At 36.6% G+C, this 20,593-nt stretch overlaps 1 protein-coding gene across 1 annotated transcript in view; it reads right to left on the reverse strand.

The window, feature by feature from the left end:
- Positions 1 to 3,488: 3,488 nt before the first annotated feature.
- The window catches only part of DSG4 (desmoglein 4), a 35,917-nt gene continuing 18,812 nt past the window's right edge, over positions 3,489 to 20,593 (reverse strand). Inside the window, exons 9-16 of the mRNA XM_032293117.1 lie at positions 18,985 to 19,256; positions 17,508 to 17,647; positions 14,913 to 15,131; positions 12,309 to 12,605; positions 9,215 to 9,354; positions 9,001 to 9,064; positions 7,243 to 7,451; positions 3,489 to 5,570 (exon numbers count right to left, since the gene is read on the reverse strand). Coding sequence (XP_032149008.1) covers positions 4,803 to 5,570; positions 7,243 to 7,451; positions 9,001 to 9,064; positions 9,215 to 9,354; positions 12,309 to 12,605; positions 14,913 to 15,131; positions 17,508 to 17,647; positions 18,985 to 19,256 — 2,109 coding nt within the window. The 3' untranslated portion in view covers positions 3,489 to 4,802. The remainder of the gene's footprint in view (positions 5,571 to 7,242; positions 7,452 to 9,000; positions 9,065 to 9,214; positions 9,355 to 12,308; positions 12,606 to 14,912; positions 15,132 to 17,507; positions 17,648 to 18,984; positions 19,257 to 20,593) is intronic.

The raw sequence follows: 20,593 nt of genomic DNA on the forward strand, positions 1-20,593 counted from the left end.
CACTAAATTCACATTCTAATACCTTTGTTTGGCTAATTACAGGCAAAGCAAATCTGCTGTCACTGCTTTAAAACCTGGCTGTGTTGGGCATCTGTGCTGGATTGACAATCGCCAATTGCCAATTTTGCTCTACCGTCACCCACTTTGAAGGTCTCTGTGGAACTACATTTCCTAGAATCACTTTCTCTGTAGCATTTTTAGAATTTCGTTTATCCATCTATACCACAATTTCTTTCAAAAAGCAAGTGAAGTTATTTTCCATAACTTTATTTAGTATTCTTTCTGCAAAAGATCAATTACTCCTGAAATGTAATTGTCTAGTTAGTTAACATGCTTGCATCTTCTGAAGTTTCTTGGAGATCATTCAGAAGGCTGCTATCTAGAGGTGACAGTGTTGAACTGCAGACACTTACTTTTAGGTGCTTGAGAGAACTTGACTATGTTTTTCACTTCTAAAATTAAATGAATACATGTTATATATTAGACATTCTAGGACCACAGATACAGGAAAGAGAAATACGTTGTCCTTATTCTCAAGGATCTCACAGGCTAGCCGGCACAGGGAAGTAGTTTGGTAATTTCTATAAATTAAAGGAAATAAAGGAGAGCTGGCTATAACAATAGACAGAATTATCAGCATACCTAATAATATATCAACCTAATAGGAGAGAGACTATTAGCAGCACCCCAGCAGACTGGAGTGCTGGAAGAGATAAAAAGAAACACTTCTGAGAAGTGGCAATGCTTGAGGTGAGTAAGGAAAAGCTAAACAGATGAGGGGTGTGGAGAGGGCTCCAGATTAAGAAACTAGGGCGGAGCAGAATGACAGGGGTATGAGAAAGCAGGTCCTGTTCTAGGGACTACAATTAGTTCAAACACCTCACTTAAAGTGATAAAAACAGGAAAGGCATTCAATGTGCAAATACTTTGACTAACAAGTAGGATGATTAATTGGAGTCACTTTGGAAACCTCACGGACCTGCTCACTTCAGGGGTGAGCTAAAGCGTTTCCTAGGCTTGGAATATCGACTTATCAGATGATCCCGACTTCCACAGCAACAAATGTTAGGCTCTCTGCTTCAGTGAATGAGCCATGTGGGTGTCTCAACAGAACGCAGACAGCCTATCATGAGGATTCCTGAGGACCGTCCTGGTGCCACCTCATAAAATTGGGCCTGCCCATTGGCCGGCACAAAAATTTCACTGTTCTCCATTTCCTACCAAGTTAAATCCAGCCTCCTAATAGAATTTAAGATCTTTCTACAGGCTGCCTCTCACATAGCCTTCCAGAATTAAATCAAAGGAATTTGGTGAGTAGGAGTAAGATTTTTGGAGTTAGTCCTGGGTTTGAATTTTAATTTTGCTACCCATTTAAGTGCTAACAAAAATGATTTCCGGCTGTCCGTTGGTGACTTACGCCTGTAATCCCAGCACTTTGAGAGGCCGAGGTGGGTGGATCATTTGAGGTGAGGAGCTCGAGACCAGCCTGGTTTAGTAGAAACCCTGTCTCTTCTAAAAATACAAAAATTAGCTGTGTGTGGTGGCACATACCTATAATCCCAACTAGTCATGAGGCTGAGGCAGGAGAATTGTTTGAACCCCAGAGGTGGAGTTTGCAGTGAGCCGATATTATGCCACTGCACTCCAGCATGGGCCTCAGAGTGAGGCTGTTTCCAAAAAAAAAAAAAAAAAAGTAATCTATTAGTTAAATGCTCGGTATTATTCTTCATTTCTTAATCTCATAGTGTTTTGACTAATTATTTCATAATTCCTTAGAAACATTGGCCTAATAAAATGCAAACTCTATTTTTGCAGTTTAGTTTCCACTTTTTTGGTCAGTTTAAAATATAACAAAATTGAGCCAAATTTAAAATAATCACTATATTCTAGAAGAGAAAATTTATGTTCATTTTTGTAATTTTTAAATGTATTTTAAATGTTAAATAACAGTAATTTAAAATACACTCACCAAATTTCTCTAACAACAACATGTATTTCTATAAACCAAGAGTATGATCCTACTTATCCACTTGTAATTAAAAAAATTCAAACTGTATGGAGATTTGGTGAAGAACTAAAAATAGAACTGTGATTCAACCCTGCAATCCCACCACTGGGCATCTACCCAAAAGAATAGAAATCATTATATAAAAAAGACCCCTGTTTTTAAAATTTTTTATTTTGTTATTTTGCTTTTTCAACTTTTATTTTAGAATCAAGAAATACATGTGCAGGTTTGTTACAAAGGTATATAGCGTAATGCTGAGGTTTAAGGTATGACCAAACTCGTAACTCAGGTAGTGAGCGTAGTACCCAATAGACAGCTTTTCAGCCCTGCTCCTCTCCCTCTTTCCTTCCTCTAATATCCCCCAGTGTCTATTGTTTCCATCTTTATGTCCACGTGAACCCAATGTTTGTTCCCACTTGCAAGTGAGAACATGCGGTACTTGGTTTTCTGTTCTTTCATTAACTTGCTTAGCATAATGGCCTTCAGCTACATCCATGTTGCTGCAAAGGACACGATTTCATTCTTCATTCTTTTTTTATGGCTGCATAGTATTCCATGGTGTATCTGTACCACATTTTCTTGGTCTAGTTCACTGTCGATGGGCACCTGGGTTGATTCCATGTTTTTGCTATTGTGAATACCACTGCAATGGACATATGGGTACACGTGTCCTATTGGTAGAAGAGTTTATTTTTTTTTGGGTTTATTATACCCAGTAATGGGATTGCCAGGTCAAATGGTTATTCAACTCCCAGTTCCTTGAGAATTCTTTGAACTGTTTTCCACAATGGCTGGACTAATTTGCATTCCCACCAACATTGTATTAGTGTGCCCTTTTCTCTGCAGTCTCACCAACATGTTAGCTTTTGACTTTTTAACAAAAGCCATCCAACACAAACTTTTAAGAGAAAAATGTCTATGTCAGGATTTGCCACAGAATGGAACGTGTACCAGATGCTATGTGGCTCATTGTTGTTTGGGTGTTAAATCACCATGAGACAAATGCTCCTTAGCTACCCCATGGAGTTCATGAATTTTAGAGTAGTAAAATTTTCTAAAGTAAGAAATGGATGTAGCTGCTGGAAGTACACATAATTTGGAAAATATTAGGTAATATGTAAATAACTTGCTAGCATTACAATGTTTGAGCTGCTCTGTGCTTGCACATCATAAAACTTAATTTTTTGAGAGATAATTTTTCTTCCAATTAGGGAACAGCAAAGATTATGCAGCAGGCCAATTTGGATCCTCTTTATATCTGATGAAATTACAGCATGAAAAAGCATATGGGCTAGGGTGTCTGAACAATAGGTTTGAGGCCTTGTACCACAACTAGGTGGTTGTGATCATTTAAACTTTATTTCTAGATTCCTTGTCTAGAAACTTAGAGAACTGGGTAAGAGGTTATCTGAGATGCCTCAAATTCTATAATAGTTTTATTCATAAAGGAACAAAAGATAGGCAAGAAGCACTACAATGATCTCCTTTTAAAAGGATTAAGCCTTGAAAATAAGTTTATTTCATTTACATTATTTCTCAGTCACATTATAACTGCTGCTGTATACATAATTTACAGAATTAAATAAAATTACCTTCCTAGAGTGTCTTTTTCTCATCAGCTTTATTCCTCCTAAAAGTAAGCAGACTCTGTGTGTGTTTCCATTTTATTTATTCAACATAAACAGTAGTGTTGCAAAGAGGAAGACAAGTTGGTAATGGACTTAAATAGTTTGTTAATTACTGTTGTTAGGAACTTAAAGACATATCCCAGAGTTTTATTTTAAGCCTAGAAATGAACAGAAGCTCTACGAAGGCAGAAACCATGTCTGTCTTTTTCACCTGTATATTCACAGAGCCAAGACTAGCACTCAACATCTAGTTGCTTTTAAGTAAATACTGTCAAATATATGAATAATAAGAGAGTGCTTTTGGAGAATATCTTGTTGCTAATTGAAAGCTTTACGATTCAGATCAATGAAATTGATTAAGCCATATTTCATGTATTTTTCTGACATAATTGACAACAGTAGCAAAAAAATTCCCTGTAAGTGGAAAAAACTCTAATTTTTCCCCAATAACTCTTTCTACTTTAGGATTGTCATAATTTTTTTTTGCTATTCTACATTAATTTACAGCTAATCATATAAATCAATAAAGTTCAATAAAAATATATTTGTTTCTTTGATGAACAATTTCCAGTGATGCTTTCAGTTTGCAGACTCTTTAATAAGCATGCCCTATTGCTTAATAGAGCATTATCTTGAAAAGTCTTTTGAAGAGACAAATGACTTCAGACATCTGAAGATATTGACAGATACTCTACATTCCTTTTCAATTTCCTTTCAGAAATGTACATTTCATTCAATTTTTCAACTAAACATTTTAATATAAATATTTCTCTAAAAAGTATGGCTGGTGGATGTAGACAAGCCTTCTTTTGCAACTTCCAAGAGCAAGGCATCTTGGTTTGCAAGATTGGTGCTACAGGCCTCAGGACCCATAGGGTTTACAATATGAGTTATGTGTGATTCATTAGACAGTATCAAAGGATGCCATACATTTTCTGCACAATTTCTGACAATTATTTAAAATCAGAAAGAATTTAAAAAAAGACTTATCTAAAGTGCTTAGCCATATTCACCCTCAGAATGTTATAATCAGATAATGGCATTGACCTTAGAATATGTGAATATTTGTTGACTGTTAATATATATGGTACCTTATATATCTTTGGTGGATGTATTAGTGATTGCAAGGTACAAGGTCCCCATATAGAATTCTGACCATAAAGCACTTACTGTTGGGTGTAATGTATGTTACTGTATCGTGTAACTCTGTGTCGAGGTGTCATTGGGGATGTGGAACCAATGGTTTGGCTTATGGGAATGTCTGGACTCATCATTTGCATCACTTGAATTTCTGGCCCTACTAAAACACTGCCACTCATCACAGGTCCCATACAACCATCAGTCGTGCTACTATTGCTCATGTCAGGCACACCAGGACTAGCCAGTACTCTCTCAGCATAGATTACGTTGTTGTAATCTGCCAACTCAGCAGGTACACAAATATTCCCTTGAATATCATAGACAGGTGCCATTAATGTTTCTGTAACTACAACATTGGGTGCAAGCTGAGGATCAAAAATAATTGTAGTGGGTTGCACACACTGATCAGCAGCACCGTAAGTCTCAGCCACAATAATATCCCCGTGAATCACGGGTTCAGATGCTGCCATTTCTTCTTGGAATTCAGCCTCTGAGGGAGTCACTCCTGAAGATTCATTAACAAAGTAATTAGGTCCGAGCAAAGGGAGGTCAGTACTGATTGGTATACAGGCCTGGTGTGAAGGAAATGGTTCAATTTCTGTGTCTAAGCAGATTTCAGCAAGAGTCCTAAATTTTGGATCTAAAGTTTCCATGCAGCTTTCATCTAAGTCATCCACAATCCAACTGCAACAACCAATAGAGCCCACGGGAGACCCTACTCCCTCGTGGTCATAAATGAGCAAGCAGTCATTGGCTGGTCGACCTTCATCTTCATCTGCATAAGCATATGCTTTCTAAAATTAGAAGAAAGTGCAGAATTAGACACTTCTTTTTCCCTAAAATAATCAAGGGAGAATAACAGCAATCCCTCAGCGAGACTTCTGAGGGAGGTCATGGAATAAACTGAATAATGGTATCAATCACTTATTAAAATAATTGATACTATTCATGCACATTCTGTGATAGTATTTGTAACTACCAATTTTGAGATATAGTTTACAATTGCAACATCTTCAGCATTTTTTTTTTTGCAAAGAGTAATGGTGAAATACATGTATCATCAGATGCGGAATAAATAAAGCAGGCTAACTGAAATATGAGATAAAATGGATTATTATTTAAGCCAAGTAAACTTACCAAATAGGAATTCAAAAGAGGATTTATTTACTCTTTATGCTACTCTATTAGGCTAACTCAATGTCTATGGGGCTTTTTTTTTTTTTTGAATGCTGCTATACCTATAATTTTTTTAATAGATACCTAATAGTTGCATATATTTATGGAGCATGGGATGTGTTGATACAGGTATACAATGTGTAATGATAAAATCAGCATCATTGGGGTATTTATCACTTCAAGCATGTATTATATCTTTGTTTTAGGAACATTACAGTTCTACTATTTTTGTTCTTTTAAAATATATAACAAATTATTGTTAACTATAGTCTTCCTGTTGTGCTACCAAATACTAGAACTCATTCATCCTATCTAACGGTATTTTTGTACCTATTAACCATCCCCACTTTGTTTTCCCTCCCTGCTGTCCTTGTCAGCCTCAAATAACTGTCATTCTACCTCTATCTCCAAGAGTTTGGTTTTTTCTTTTAGCTTCCACAAATAAGTGAGAACATGTCAAGTTAGTCTTTCTGTGCCTGGCTTATTTCACTTAACCTAATGTCCTCCAGTTCCATCCATGCTGTTGCAAATGACAAAATTTCATTTTTTATGGCTGAATAATATTCCATTGTGTATATGTATCACATTTTAAAAGTCCATTCATCCGTTGATGGACACAGGTTGATTCTATGTATTGGCTACATGACTAGTGCTGCAATAAACATTGGGGTGCATGTATTTCTTTGATACACTGATTTCCTTTCTTTTGGATATATGCCCAGCAGTGCTATTGCTGGACCCCTTTTCTTAATGTAGGGAAGTTAGTGGATAAGTCACTGGACTGAGAATAGGAGACGTATCTTCTAGGTCTTAATCTAGCACAAGTTGTGGTGATGCTGTGTTCCTGAGTTTTAACTCTTTTTGTTCCCAATTCTGTCTTTTTATTTTCTTTTTTCTGTTGGAGGCTCCAGGAGAACATGAAGGACATCAAAAAGCAAGGTCATAAATGCACATTTTTTTCCCCTTGATGAGCATTTTCCTGCTTTGCTTGTGGTATGGGAAACAAGGTGAGGAATCAAGGAAACAGAAGTCAGAAAAATGGAAAAGGGAAGTGGAGAATGATGAGGCCTTGTTCACAGTACTAAGATGCGCTATGGCAGTTGAATATGAAATCCTGCTGCAAATTAGCATTTTGTGTTTTAAGGAGTGGTGAAATATTTTTTATTCAGGTTTGGGATAAGGTTGAAGATAACATTATATTTCAGAAGAGGCCTACTGCCATTGTGAGTATTTTATTATTACTATTATTCAGTCTCAAGACGATTTTGTGTGTAGCTGTGAGAGCATTACCTCCGAGAAGTAGCTGTCCAGGAAAGCCATGTTGACGTCGGAGTCGGCGTGGTCCCTCAGGGTTCCCACGGCAAAACTCCTCTTCCTGGTGGCCCCTGCAGCCCCTCCGGCGACGAGGCCAGCAGCTGTCCCCAGCCCTGTGTTGAGTTCCACTCCTGATACACCCCCTTCCACCGTACCCCCGGCTGCATAAGTGTTTGTGTAGATTTCTGAAAAGGGAGGGCGTTGTTGTAACAGCACTCAAGTTGCCCGCAGCGCGCATCCACCTACAATACATCCACCTCGGCTGCTAGCCGAGGTGCCACCACCACCCAGCAAGGCGTAGGCGCTGGAAAGCTGACAATGAGCGATACGAGTTACACCCATAATCTCCAGACTTGTTGACCAAAAAAAAAAAAGTAAATTAATGACACAGAGGGAGTCAGCGGTGGGACGTGGCTTTCTCACGTTTGCACAGACTTTGCCCTAGACTTAAAGTGTAGAATTTGCCAAGAGGAGCTGCAAGTAGGCGCCTGTTCCCGCCGTGGCTACTGCAGGCTTGACCCACCCAAGAGCCCTCCAAAGCAAGGCCAGTGGCGTGATTGCAGAAACTGAGCTCAGTCCTCCTTCACCCTGGAACAGGTTGGAGCTGGGCTCACGGGAATGTTCAGTCGCCAAGCTTCTTTGCATGCAAAGGGTCAAGCTTGGGATGCTAATGAACCATCAGAGAAAGCTCAGGTCCACTGCAGAATTAAGCACCCTTTCTATTTGGTGCAATCATTGCCAGATAGTGTTCAGTATTCTTAGATGAGCATGGGGCTGGTAAGATAGGAGAGTTTAAGACACTCTCCTGAGGCAAAAGCTTTTCTGTATATAAGAAAAGTTATTCAGTGTATTATTAGAGTACATTTACTGCCTTTTCTTTAGCTCTTTTTTTAAAAAAGCTTATAAATAATTACTACAGTAGCATGTACTCTGTGCTAGGTACTATTCTAATGTATATTTTGTGATATATGCACATATACACACTCATACATATGTGTGTGTATGTATACACATATGTATGAGTGTGTATATCTGTATGATACATACATGTATAGATTATTTTATTATATATAACAAACATGTATATATATGTGTGTATATATATTATAACATAGACATGTATATATGACGTGTATATATATAACACATATACATGTATGTTATCTATAATAAAATATACAATATATGTATGTCTTATATATTACATATAATATGTATATATTTACACACATACATAACTACTCATTTACTCCTCACAGCAACACTTTAAAGTAGGTACTATCATAAGCTCTATTTCAAAGACAGGGAAACTGAGGCCCAGTGCGGTTCAGTATCTTGACTAAGGATTTGTTACAACAGGTTGAGCATCCCAAATCCAATAATCAAGAATCCAAAATGCTCCTAAGTCTGAAACATTTTTTGATCACCATGACACAAAAAGTTTCATGGTCCTATGCATTTCAGATAAGATATGCAACCCTTAAGCAAGTGGCAGAGCTGGGAATCAAACCCAAGTGTTCTGCCTCCAGAGTTTGCTGTGTGGTCATTCTTCACTGCCTGTGGTTTCAGATAGAAAAATAAAGTGGCTACTTCAAACAGGTCACATGCCTTCTGATTATACTGCCACCCAAAGAGATTGACACACTTTTCCATAAGGTACTTTTACATGAAGTTTGTCTGGTTGAATAGTTTTGAAAAATTTAAAAAGACAAACAGATTTTGGTGTCTACTGACCAGAGGAATCCATTCGATCCTGGGTATTTGAGGCTGTCATGGGTGCACATATATTTGACACATCCTAAAAAGACAAAGATTTTAAAAACAAATACTTTATGTTAAACATTTAAAAATTGGCATCTGTTCATTTTTTGTGCAGCATGTAATTGTTAAGACATGCTCAATTTCCACTGAAACGCTACTCTTCTCTGGAAAGCGACAGTCCACTCACCCTGTCCTCGGGATGGGCTCCTTCAATTCCCCAAGACTGCATCACTCCTTCTCCGCCCTCAGGCACAGGAGCAAACCTTGTCCCCAGGCCTTCTGGCTGTCTCTGTTTGCAGCAACAAAGGAGCAGCAAGAGTGGAGCCACTGCCCAAGAAAGTGATAATGAGTAGTTAACACAAATTGCTCAGTTTAGGAAGCCACTGAACAAATCATTTTGGGGGGCATTTGGTGACATTATATTTAGAACAAAAAAATACAAATGTATGTAAGAAAGTATTTTTTTTTCCTTTGGAGGATTGAGTATACATATCCGAGTTTATAAATACAACACCACCAAATCACATAGAACTTTAGAGTTAGATGGCAAGGAGTTTGAGATCAGGTAATTGAAATTCTTTACTGACAGATTAGGAAATTAAGGTCCAGTCTTTAGTCTAAGACTCCTGAGCTGGTTGGGGCAGATCCAGGCTTCAAATAGTTTCCTGTTTTCCAGTGTCCCATGTACTTGCAGCATATTGATATATGTATATGTACGCATATACAACTGTCTGTGTATAAGTATTTGTAAGCCTCTGGATACATATGTATACACATGCGTAAGTGCGTATAGCTTCATGTGCACACATTTATGTGTGAGTACATGCATTTGTATATGTGTACACTTAGAACATTCCTGTGGATATGTATTTGCATATTCATATAGAAACTCATATAAACACTAGACAGACACAATACACACACATGTAAGTTAAACACATCATCAATACATGTTATTAAGAGGACTGAATATAGGATTCAGCTATAGGACCTGGAGATATGACCTATCTTCAATCCTTATTACAGTTACACTTAAAGTGGAAGTCAAATAATACTCACTAAATTTAATGGAGATATTTATAATTATTTTAAGACTGTCTAAAAATATAATGAAAAATTAAAGCTATCAAAAATTTTTAGCTATCAAGTGTTTCTTCTAAGAGAAAATTTCCTATTTTTTACCCTAATAATCACCTCAATTCTATATTTTAATCCATAAATATTGATGCTGCTTAAGTTTTCTAAGATTCTAGAATACTGTTTAGTTCCTTTGGCCCACTCTAGTTGCTTTTCCTACTTTCCTAATTCTCTAGCCCAGCATGTGTTTTGTTGAGCAGGTTAATCAAAGAAAAAGAGCAGAAGGATTAAAGTAGGGGATGGTTGCCCCATTCTCCAGGATGTGATTATTTCACATTGCATGTATCAACCATGTACCCCATAAATACACACACCTATTATGTGCCCACAAAAATTAAAAATTAGAAAAAGATAAAAAAGAAGAGAATATAAAAGCTGCAAAATCAGCTTTAATCTTATTACAACAATTAAACTGGCAATTTTGCCATTTGTGCTATGAACAGTGAAAGGTCAAGTTACACATTTCCAGAGAGTTTTCTGGAAAAGGACTAAAACTAGAGTTGGTAGCCCCTAGGCCATGGTTCTACCTATTCTATACTTCTGTGAATTTAAATGTGAGCTGGGTCATGTACCATTGCAGGCATGAACTCTAACAAAGGCACTAATAAATGAAATGAAGTATTTTTAGCACATACCCAGTATAATTACTGTATATATAATTGCATTAGAAGTTCACATCAAAAATGTCAATCTGAGGGCTTTTGGGAACATAGGTTTGGGCTCAGATCCTAAAATAGATCCCTCGTCTAAAATAGACCATGGGCTTCATCATTGAAAACAAGTGTCAATAGGGGTATTCCTCTCCTGTTCCACAATCAATCAGTTGAACAGCTCTCATGCTTTCTTTGACTGGGTCAGGTAAAGTCTTGAAATTCTTAGTGCTAACCTTCTGGAAATGCAGCTGGCACTGGGTTTTTAACCTTGAACTGCACATTAGTCTCACCAAAGGGCTTGAACATACTGATGCTTGGTCTCATCTTGAGTATGATCCAAGCCTGAGTAGTTTTTAAAGATCTTTAACTGATTCTTACGTGCAGCTAGGGTTGAGAAACACTAACTCAAAGCTTACCTGACACCACTACTCAATTGCTGTAGAGTTATATTCTGGGAAAATATGTCTAATATCATTGCGAGAATCACTCATGATCTTTACATAGCTTTGAAAGTTCACAGATTATTTCAAGAAAGAAATCCTGCCCAAAAGTCAGCTGTTATTTTTTTATGCCTTGAAATGATTACGTGTTAATTAGTGCTCATCCCTGAAAACATAATAACAATACAGTTTGACAAGATTAACTCTCTTTCATTTTACAATCCAGCTTTTGATCCCCATGAAACCTAAGTACTGCATGGGCAACCTAAACTGTACGAAGTATCTTTCCTCTGAGGATCTATGTGTTTAAAAAAATACTATGGGCAAAGGAGGGCCCTTTCTTGGAAATTTTTGTTTTGGGATCTTGCCATTTCTGTGACCATAGGCTTAGTTCAGGCACTCACCCAGAGCCCAGAGACTAATTCTCTGTTCTAGTCTGTTTTGCCTGCCTCCGCCTGTGCTCACAAGCCCTCATCAACTCTTCTGTGCCACAGGACTGAAGTCCAGAGCTCTTGGTGCATCATGAACATGCCTCCCTTTCGGCATCTCTACTTCCTGGGTGTTCTATGCCCTTCCATATCTTGCCCCCTTTTGTACGTGTTGTTCCTTCGCCTTTGATTATCTTTCAAAATTCCCCAGACATCATCTTCCTTTGAAAAAAATCCTCAGCTTTCAGGGCCCACCTCAAAATCTACTTTTCCAAAAAGATTGTCCTAACTTTCCAACTTCGATTTAATTGCTTCCGCCTCTCTACTTTTAAAGCATTTTAAGGAAATTTCCATCATGGGAATTATTTTGTGCTTTTAGGTAATATACTTAGTGATTTGCATGTGTTTATCATCTTTAGGACTCACACTCACCCTAGGCTGTCTTAGTTATTATGTGGATTAAGCACATATCCTTGTCAGTCCCATTGTTTATTTCTAAGGCACTCAAAAATTGCTAGAGATACCAAAAAGAAATGGCTACATGAACCTAACTATCCCAGCAAGCCTCTTTACAGTCCTATTTTGAAGAACTATTGAAAAGAAGGATTTAATTGAGTACTTACAAAGCAGTAGCAGGATGCCCAGAACCATCATGCCAATCCCTGCTGGTCCGAGACCAACATTGGAAACTCCAGCTTGGTCTTCAGTGACAGGCCCATGCGCGTCACCAGTTATGTCCTCTGTGTAGATGCCCGCAGCACTAGAGTCCAGGCACATGTGGTTGTCATCGCAATCGCAGGCATATAACTGCACGATCTGTGCTGATTCACATGCTCTGTTATAGCTGTCCTTCACTAGGATTGGGATTTGGTAAAATTCTGGAGATAAAAACTGCTTAGCTGTAAGGATTGCTGAAGTAGCTGAAATGGAAGAGAGGAAACAGAAAATAAATGGAAATTCCTTGGAGGAGGGGTGGTTAGCTCTCCCTAATACCCAACCCTTACTTAAAATACTTGATTTTTCATGCTTTCTTGAAATGTCTTGGTTTAGTGGCGTGAATATGACTCACTGTAACTTCGACTTCCCAGGTTTAGGCGATTCTCCCACCTCAGACTCCTGAGAAGCTGGGACTACAGGCATATCCCATCATGCCTGGCTAATTTTTTTCTTTTTTCATAAAGACAGGGTTTTGCCATATTGCCCAGACTGGTCTTGAACTCCTGGGACCTAGTGATCCACCTGCCATAACCTCTTAAAGTTCTGGTATTACAGGCTTAAGCCACCGTGCCTGGCCTTAATAAGTATTGCTTACTGTTCGATTGCTACTTCTACAATGCAGGCAAGGATCTTGTTGCATCTTTCCAGAGCAACAAATTGGCATATAATTTACATGTATAATATACAAATAAATATTTGTCCAGTGAATAAATAATATTGAGCTGAAAGAAAATACTAGAAGTCTTCTATTTAGGATTACAGTTTATACAATACCCTCCTTAAGACTGTGATATATATCTTATTCAAAATTGTTGCTCTTTCATTTAAAATTATTCAATTCAAATTCAAATTCTCCTATTTCTTTGTGCTATCATTGCCTACAAATTTTTATAAAAGTACTGTGTAAAATATTGGTTGGAATTTATTTATTAATCCAAGGATGGTTAAGAGATGATTAAATTTAGAGCTAAACAATGAATAGTAACTGAATGATCTATAGCACACAATATTTTTTATTATGATGGCTTATTACCCTCAGTTAGCTAGATGACAAGCCAGCTATATAATCTACCAAAATCTAGCCTGTGCACACGGTAAAAATGAGATAAGGCAATGTCACAGCACATTGAGTGAAGTTCATTCTGCTCTAAAACACCAGCATTGAAACAGGTCTCTAGGAATATTATCTCTAGTGCAGTTATCTTTTTTATTGGCAAACTTGTAATATCTATAATGTTATACCTCCATGCAGAACAGTTTTTCTTATGGGTATAAGCATAATATCTAGGATCTGAATGAGGAAAAATGTGGTTAGCAATTATTATTTATGAGTGGGATATTGAGCTTTAGGAGAAGGTGAAATTCAGAGTTGTCTTGATATTAATGGAATTGCTTTAATGTGATTAACTTTAAAAAATACTAAAGTGGTTTTGTTGAAAAGAGCTAAAGGTTTGATGGTAAAAACAAATGGCCTAATTTCTTACTTTGACCAAGTCTTTTCCCGTCTTATTTTAGGGTTTCTCCATTCTGTAAATGGAAGGTCTTCGTGGCCTCAAAGAGGTGGGAAGTATTTCCTCTCACCCTGGGCTCTGTAATCTGATGGCCACCAACTAGCCTCAGGGAAAACCGTGAAGTTTTTCCTGTGGCCCCAAATGAATATGAGATTAGGGAGCTTTCTTAACTCAAATGGGATCCTCTCATAGCATTTTCTTTTTTATTATGCACTTACCATTTTAGAAAAAAGAACCCAAGGTAGATAAAATGTTATGTTATCTGAAACTTATTCTTAATTTCTATTGATGTCCACCATTCAATTGCATGTAGCTAAAGTCAAGATACATACATATAGACTTTGTGATCTGTTTTTCACTTTACTTTCTTTGGCTTATGCATTCTTTTGTATCTATATACTTTGCATAGTTCTAATTTTAATGGCGGTATATTAGCACATCTTAATAATATGTACTATAGTTTATTCCTTTAATATTGAGCAATTTGGATTTAAATTTTTACCCTTAGAAATAATTCTGAACTCATAGTTCTTGTTAAAAACAATTTAATTGATCTTATGTGTTCCTAAATGAGCAGTAAATGTTTAAATGTATAAAAGGGATATATGAGTTTCAGAGACATTTATGTGATTTGCCTGAATTTATTCAGAATAGGAAATTATGACATTTTTAATTTATGAGTTTGTTAAAGATTCTGTTTATTTTAAACTGAATAAATATGGGTTTAGTGCCCTGCTTACTCAAAAACGATGGTTAAACTGTATTTATCTACTACTATTTGTAACTGCAAGATTGATGAGACATCTTGACTCTTATTTCAGTTCAAAATTTTATCAAATATCCTGTGTGTACATGAAAGACTTTTTTTCACTTAATGTTAATATGGCAAGAATTGTGGAAACAGAGGTAGAATGTATTATTAAGTGAATTGACAATTTTTTTGGTAATTGTTTCGCTTTTGGACTTTAAGTCCAAAAAGCAAGCTTACATTTCACTTACCATTTGTTGATCTGACATCCCACATGTCAGCTGTTCCTGGTGGCTGATCAACAACACAGAATGTAAAAGGAGCCCCATAAGAGTGTTCATTAACAGAGATAAGGACAGATGGAGAGTCAATGCAGATGGTTCTTCTTTCAGGAATAATGTCTGGACAGTAATCATTGACATCAGGAACCTCAATACATATGGTTCCTGTAGCTGTTTTTCCAGAGCCATCTGAAAGAGTTAAGAGTCACAGGTGTTGAGGTAAATGGTCTCAGGGGGAAAACGCTTTCTCATATTCCCTGATGATGCCATGGGGCTTGTAGGAAACATATAAGTGAGTTGGGAGGCTTGACACGTTCCTGCCTGCTTCAACCAGCTGAAGTCACCCTTGCCTTTGTGTGCTACCTTCCAGCCACACTACTGCTTTTGAGTTCTTTAAACGAGTTTCTTTTTTACTCTGGACTCTGGCACATTCTTTTCACTCTTCCTAAAATCTTTTCCATCCTCATCTCATTTTGCTAATTCCTACACATCCTAAGGTGCAAAATTAAATGTTCTTCCTCAGAGAAGGAAGAACTGCTTTCTAGTCTTACCCTGTCCCCATAAATTAGACCCCCAGATCAGTTACGGACGTCTGTTCAGGATGCTCACTGAGTCCGGTGTTTGTGGAAATAGCCACAGTTGAAATTAAATACTTGTTTGTGTTTTTCTTCTGTTTTCACTGTTTATTTTAATTGCATGTTACAGGCTATTTTTTTCTGAAATAGCATTTTCGAAAACAAGTATAAGTCTATTAGATTTTTCCCTAATCCACTTGAAACAAGTTTCTGAATAGTATAATTTATTAGAAATGGCTGAAGACCAAAGATTAGGAATCCAGGGACTTTTTAGTCCACTTTTCTACTCTATATTTTGTTACAATAAATAAAGAATTTTTTTGCTCGTTTTTAACTTGCAAAGAATCTTAGCTTTCTCACTTTTAAAATAGAACATTATCATCTCTGGGGTACCTTACTAGGTTCTTTTCTGAGAAAGCAATAAATTCCTTTTACAGATGTTTTCTGTGTGCCTAAGTAGTAGTCATTGAGGTAACTGAATGATATAAACTGAGAACCTATCCATAGTCTATGGAATTTTGTATAATATGTTTATATACCCCATTCAGCATTGGACTTCCTAGATGAAAGAGTTGATTTCACTTAGTTTCTCATTAGAGAGGCATCAGATTATTCCACAGATCATTTTATTTGCCATTCTTTGATCTTTGGTAGCTCTTCTATTACCTTGTGATTGGCAATCAAAGCTCAAACTATTGCTTATAGCGTTCACTCCCCAAGAAAGTTTCCTATTCATAGAGGCCTGTCTCTTCACCTGATGATGGTGGGTGCTGAAGCAAACATTCCAACCATCCAGATAGCTCTGTGCCACTGCAGATACTCTGCTTAGGTGAATAAACAATCAGCTTTGTTTTTGGGTTTCTCTTCCTACATTCTGATAGCACTTTCTCTCTCTTTGTTTGCTTGGAATAACTAATTCTTTATTCTAGCATTTGAAGATTTTCTCATATGACCAGTATGCAAATGTAGGGTGCAATCGAAATGGTTAGAATCCATTTTCAAAATAGATCTTCCAGAATACTGATAGTAAATAAGACAACGTTATTTAGGAAACTGACCCAGGCATTAAAAGTTACCAGCCACAGGATGAAGCCCAGGTTGTATGGACGATAGTTGGTTTGCTTTTCTCATGGTTTCTTTTTGAATTTTATGCTGCTTCTTTCTCTTTGTTTTGCTACTGGAAAGATCAGATATACACTCAATGCAAACCTACAGTATCTATCTTACATTAGACATGTATCTTGGACATGTATCTTTCCCATTCTTTCAGATTTCTGACTTTTCTCTCTTGCTTTGTTCTATAGCAGCTGGTTTCTTAGGCACTGCTTCACAGAATCGTTAACTACTGATAAATAAACAAATCCTGTTGCTACTTGGCAAGAGGACTACTTAATAGATTTTTCCATGTGAGAAGTGGCTCATTTACAAGTCAAGTCAGTGCATCATCTGCTTTTATGACTTTTAACATGAATCTTATATTTGGAATAACTTGTGCTCTCTTGGTCCATAGCATCTTACTATGGAAATGTGTCTAATCAAGCAACACTCACACAAGCTTCTCATTGTAGTTCAGTTTTAATGGCTCTAAAATAATTATATTCTTGGAGACACTGTCTCCCCAGAAAGTGATCCACAAATGAACTTGGTATAGCATGTAGCCCTTACTTTAAGTAAACATTCCCAACATACCCTACAAGTGAGATTAGCCGTACTCAAGAGACAAAGTCATAAACAGAAACTAAATTATATTAACTTCTATGCTGTAAGCCGTATACAGCTCATTTTTGGAAGTAGGTAAAATAAACTATGGCTTAAGTTCAAATTATGATTTTAATTGACTTCAATTCTTGATTTAAAGTGTTTAGAACTTTCTGTAAGTCTCGCATATGCCATTAAAAATGTTTGAGTCACTCAAATATCAGCATTAGAATAGCATAATATTTAATAATAGTACTAATTTTCTTAAAATATTAAAAATAAATTTTCTTACCATCTATAGCCAGGATCTCTGCTGTGTATATCCCATTGATAATATATTTTGACCTCATATCAAATTCCCTAGAAAATTGTATCTCACCAGTTCTTGAATCAACTTTTAACCAGCTGCCTGCATCATGCCCTATGATATATCTGTTTTTAAATAAAAAAAATCATTATTACGCTTTTGTGAAAGTTAGTATGTCAAATCACATAAGAGCTACAATGTGGTAAACTTAAATATTGTGTTTGTATGTTTTATAGTGATTATTGTGTTTTATAAAATGTATATATATATCAATACAAATTCAATGATAAATACATTAATATACAGGTCTGTAAGTTTTAAAATTTCATCATTCTTACTCTTCTAGCTCTTAGTATAATTGTTAAAAAATGTATGAGTTTATTTCAGTTCTATTTATTAAATCTCAGGAACATAAAACATCCTTTATTCATTTTCAGAAACAAATATTGCTTATTTATTTTCACATGTGATATACTTAGGATTTTTCTGTCGCTTTTCATCCATGTTGATTTCAGAGCACCTCACTGATGGCCTGTTGGGGGCTTGTGGTATCGTCTCTTCAGTGTGTCTATCTGGATCTTGTTACAGATAATAGACTTAAAGTTCTTGACCTCACTGGAAGAAGACGAGGTCTCTACCAGGCACAATTTCAAGTCTCCGGTTCCTTTATCTTAACTGCTTTTACCTATACCCTATTCTGGCTGACTTCACAGGTTTTTTCTTTGTCTGTCAATATGTTAACTGATTTAATAATTAAAACTGTGAACATCAAAGTAATTTATTAGTCAGTAGACTTTGTTTACTCCAAGAATATTGGGAGGAAGAAAAGGAGACAGAGAAGGGCAGGATATAGAGAAGACCTGTGTACTTCATTGTAGTTATTTCTAGAATATTTTACACAGTTCTAATTCACATATAATTTATGTGCCTAGTGCCCTTAATACTACCTTTTTATTTCTCCTCTCCTGACTTTTATTTATGCCAGTCAATTTTTTAAGACACTGTTTTTAGCTTCTACCATTATGTTTTTTTCTCTTATATTAAGCAGAGGATTGAAATCAGCCTCGAAGCCATAGATAACACAGGTTTAAGAAAACAAGCGGTGACTCAACTTTTATGGTGTCTTATTGTCTACAATATGGCTTAATTGGCCCAGGTCCAGGGTAGTATAAACTGGCCACAAAAGATCAAAGAAACTCACGGAGTAATTTGGGTGGCTTTGATCTTTCAGTTGCTTGCTGGACACAATTACCTCTATAGCCAGTTGGAGCCCCTACATTATTGGAGCCACTACAACACTGTTAAAATTCTAAGATTTCAAATGCTCTAATAGTCTTCTAAATCACAGGAATAATAAAAGCAAAAAACCCTCCAAAAGTATTGCAACCCACATATACTAACACATACTACATGAATTAACACTGGATAGAAGTGTAGAGCATGAAGAAAATACTTGCCGTACCTGACATTTTTTGCAGGGTTTCCTGTGTCCAAATCTATGGCTGTATATGTGCCAAGCACATAATTCAATAAGGAACTTCCTTTTATTCCATCCCGCACACTAAAAGCCATAGAACTTGGATGAAATGTGGGTCCTTCTCTCACATTAATAACCTGAATTCTCACAGGGGTTGAATGCATTCGGAATTGAGAAGCAACGGAGTAGTGAAAATCAGCTTGGTTTTTAACTCCGATACCAAGCTGAATAGTAGGTGCTTGTTCATAATCCAGCATCTGAAATAAAAGAAAATAAAAAAACTCTGAAACAGCAAAGAACTCTCTTTTGATAATGTAAGAAGCCATGGTAAAGTGAACCACAAACCAGAATAAAGTCCAGGAGATATGCTCTTTAGATTTTATATTGAAAAAAATTTTACTTATCTCTGCCTTAGCTGTCTTAGATATGTTATTTTGTTTATTTTATAGCATAATCAGCTATGTAGATCATTTAAGACTGTGATTTTAAATTGGAATCAAATTTTGGGTTTTGGACTTGTTACACAAAAATGCTGAAATGAAAAACAGTATTTTCCAAATGAGGTGTTTATGAAAAAAACTGTAGAATAATATAAAAATGTTTACACTATTGAATGAATAAATAGTACCCCCATTTCTTATATAGAACATCTGAGAATCTTTTGAAAGTATAATCAGCAGAATAAAGGTGCTAATATATATGATGTCACTGAACATGTAATTTTTAAAAATGATATAAACAACTTCTAAAGAATTTATGATGATTATAGTCGCTGGGCCTGGTAGACAGGGAGACTCCTTTATGGGGCATATTCAAATAAGTAAATGCCATGCCCAGAGAAAAGTCACCTTTGAAATGGGTATCCTAGATAAAAAATAGAATGTTTTGATCCAGAATGATTGATGTGGTGACATGAAAAGTCACAAGTGAAAAAGTAGTTGCACAAAAAGAATTGCTGAGCAATGGCTGCTTAGAAGTGTTCCGGAAGCTGAGGTAAGCATCACTAACAATGCATTTCCAACAGCAGAAGTCAAGATATCTGCAAGACTCGCCATTAACAGGACTCTGAGATAAATTTCTCCTTCTCAGGGAAACTCCCTGACATCACGAATGTTTCCTTAGGTTTTAGAGTTACATTTTTTCAAAGAGTTGATAAGAAAAACATTCACAGTAATTTACTTGGGTTCTTCTTTGGAGATGGCTCAGCACGCCACAATTGAATTTCAGCTAAAACCCTTGAGGTCTGGGATTTTGATTCCTTTTGCACATCTGTTCACATGATACTTAGTCCACTGGTCCACATAATACTTAGCACAGAACTGAATATAAATTATGTACTCAAAAATCAATTTTCAACTAGAGGAGATCTCTCTTCTACAAATCATTTTTTATTTAATAGAATTCCATGCTATCTTCAAATATGGAAAACTGAGAACCCCTATTCTTTCTTTTTTTTTGGAGACAGGTCTCACTCTGTCGCCCAGGCTGGAGTGCAGTGGTGCAATCTCAGCTACTGCAACCTCTGCCTCCCAGGTTCAAGTGATTCTCCTGCCTCAGCCTCCCAAGTAGCTGGGACTATAGGCATGTGCCATCA

The sequence above is a fragment of the Sapajus apella genome, unplaced genomic scaffold (assembly GCF_009761245.1).
Source record: "Sapajus apella isolate SASKATOON/1434 unplaced genomic scaffold, GSC_monkey_1.0 scaffold29, whole genome shotgun sequence".
Lineage (NCBI taxonomy): Eukaryota > Metazoa > Chordata > Mammalia > Primates > Cebidae > Sapajus > Sapajus apella.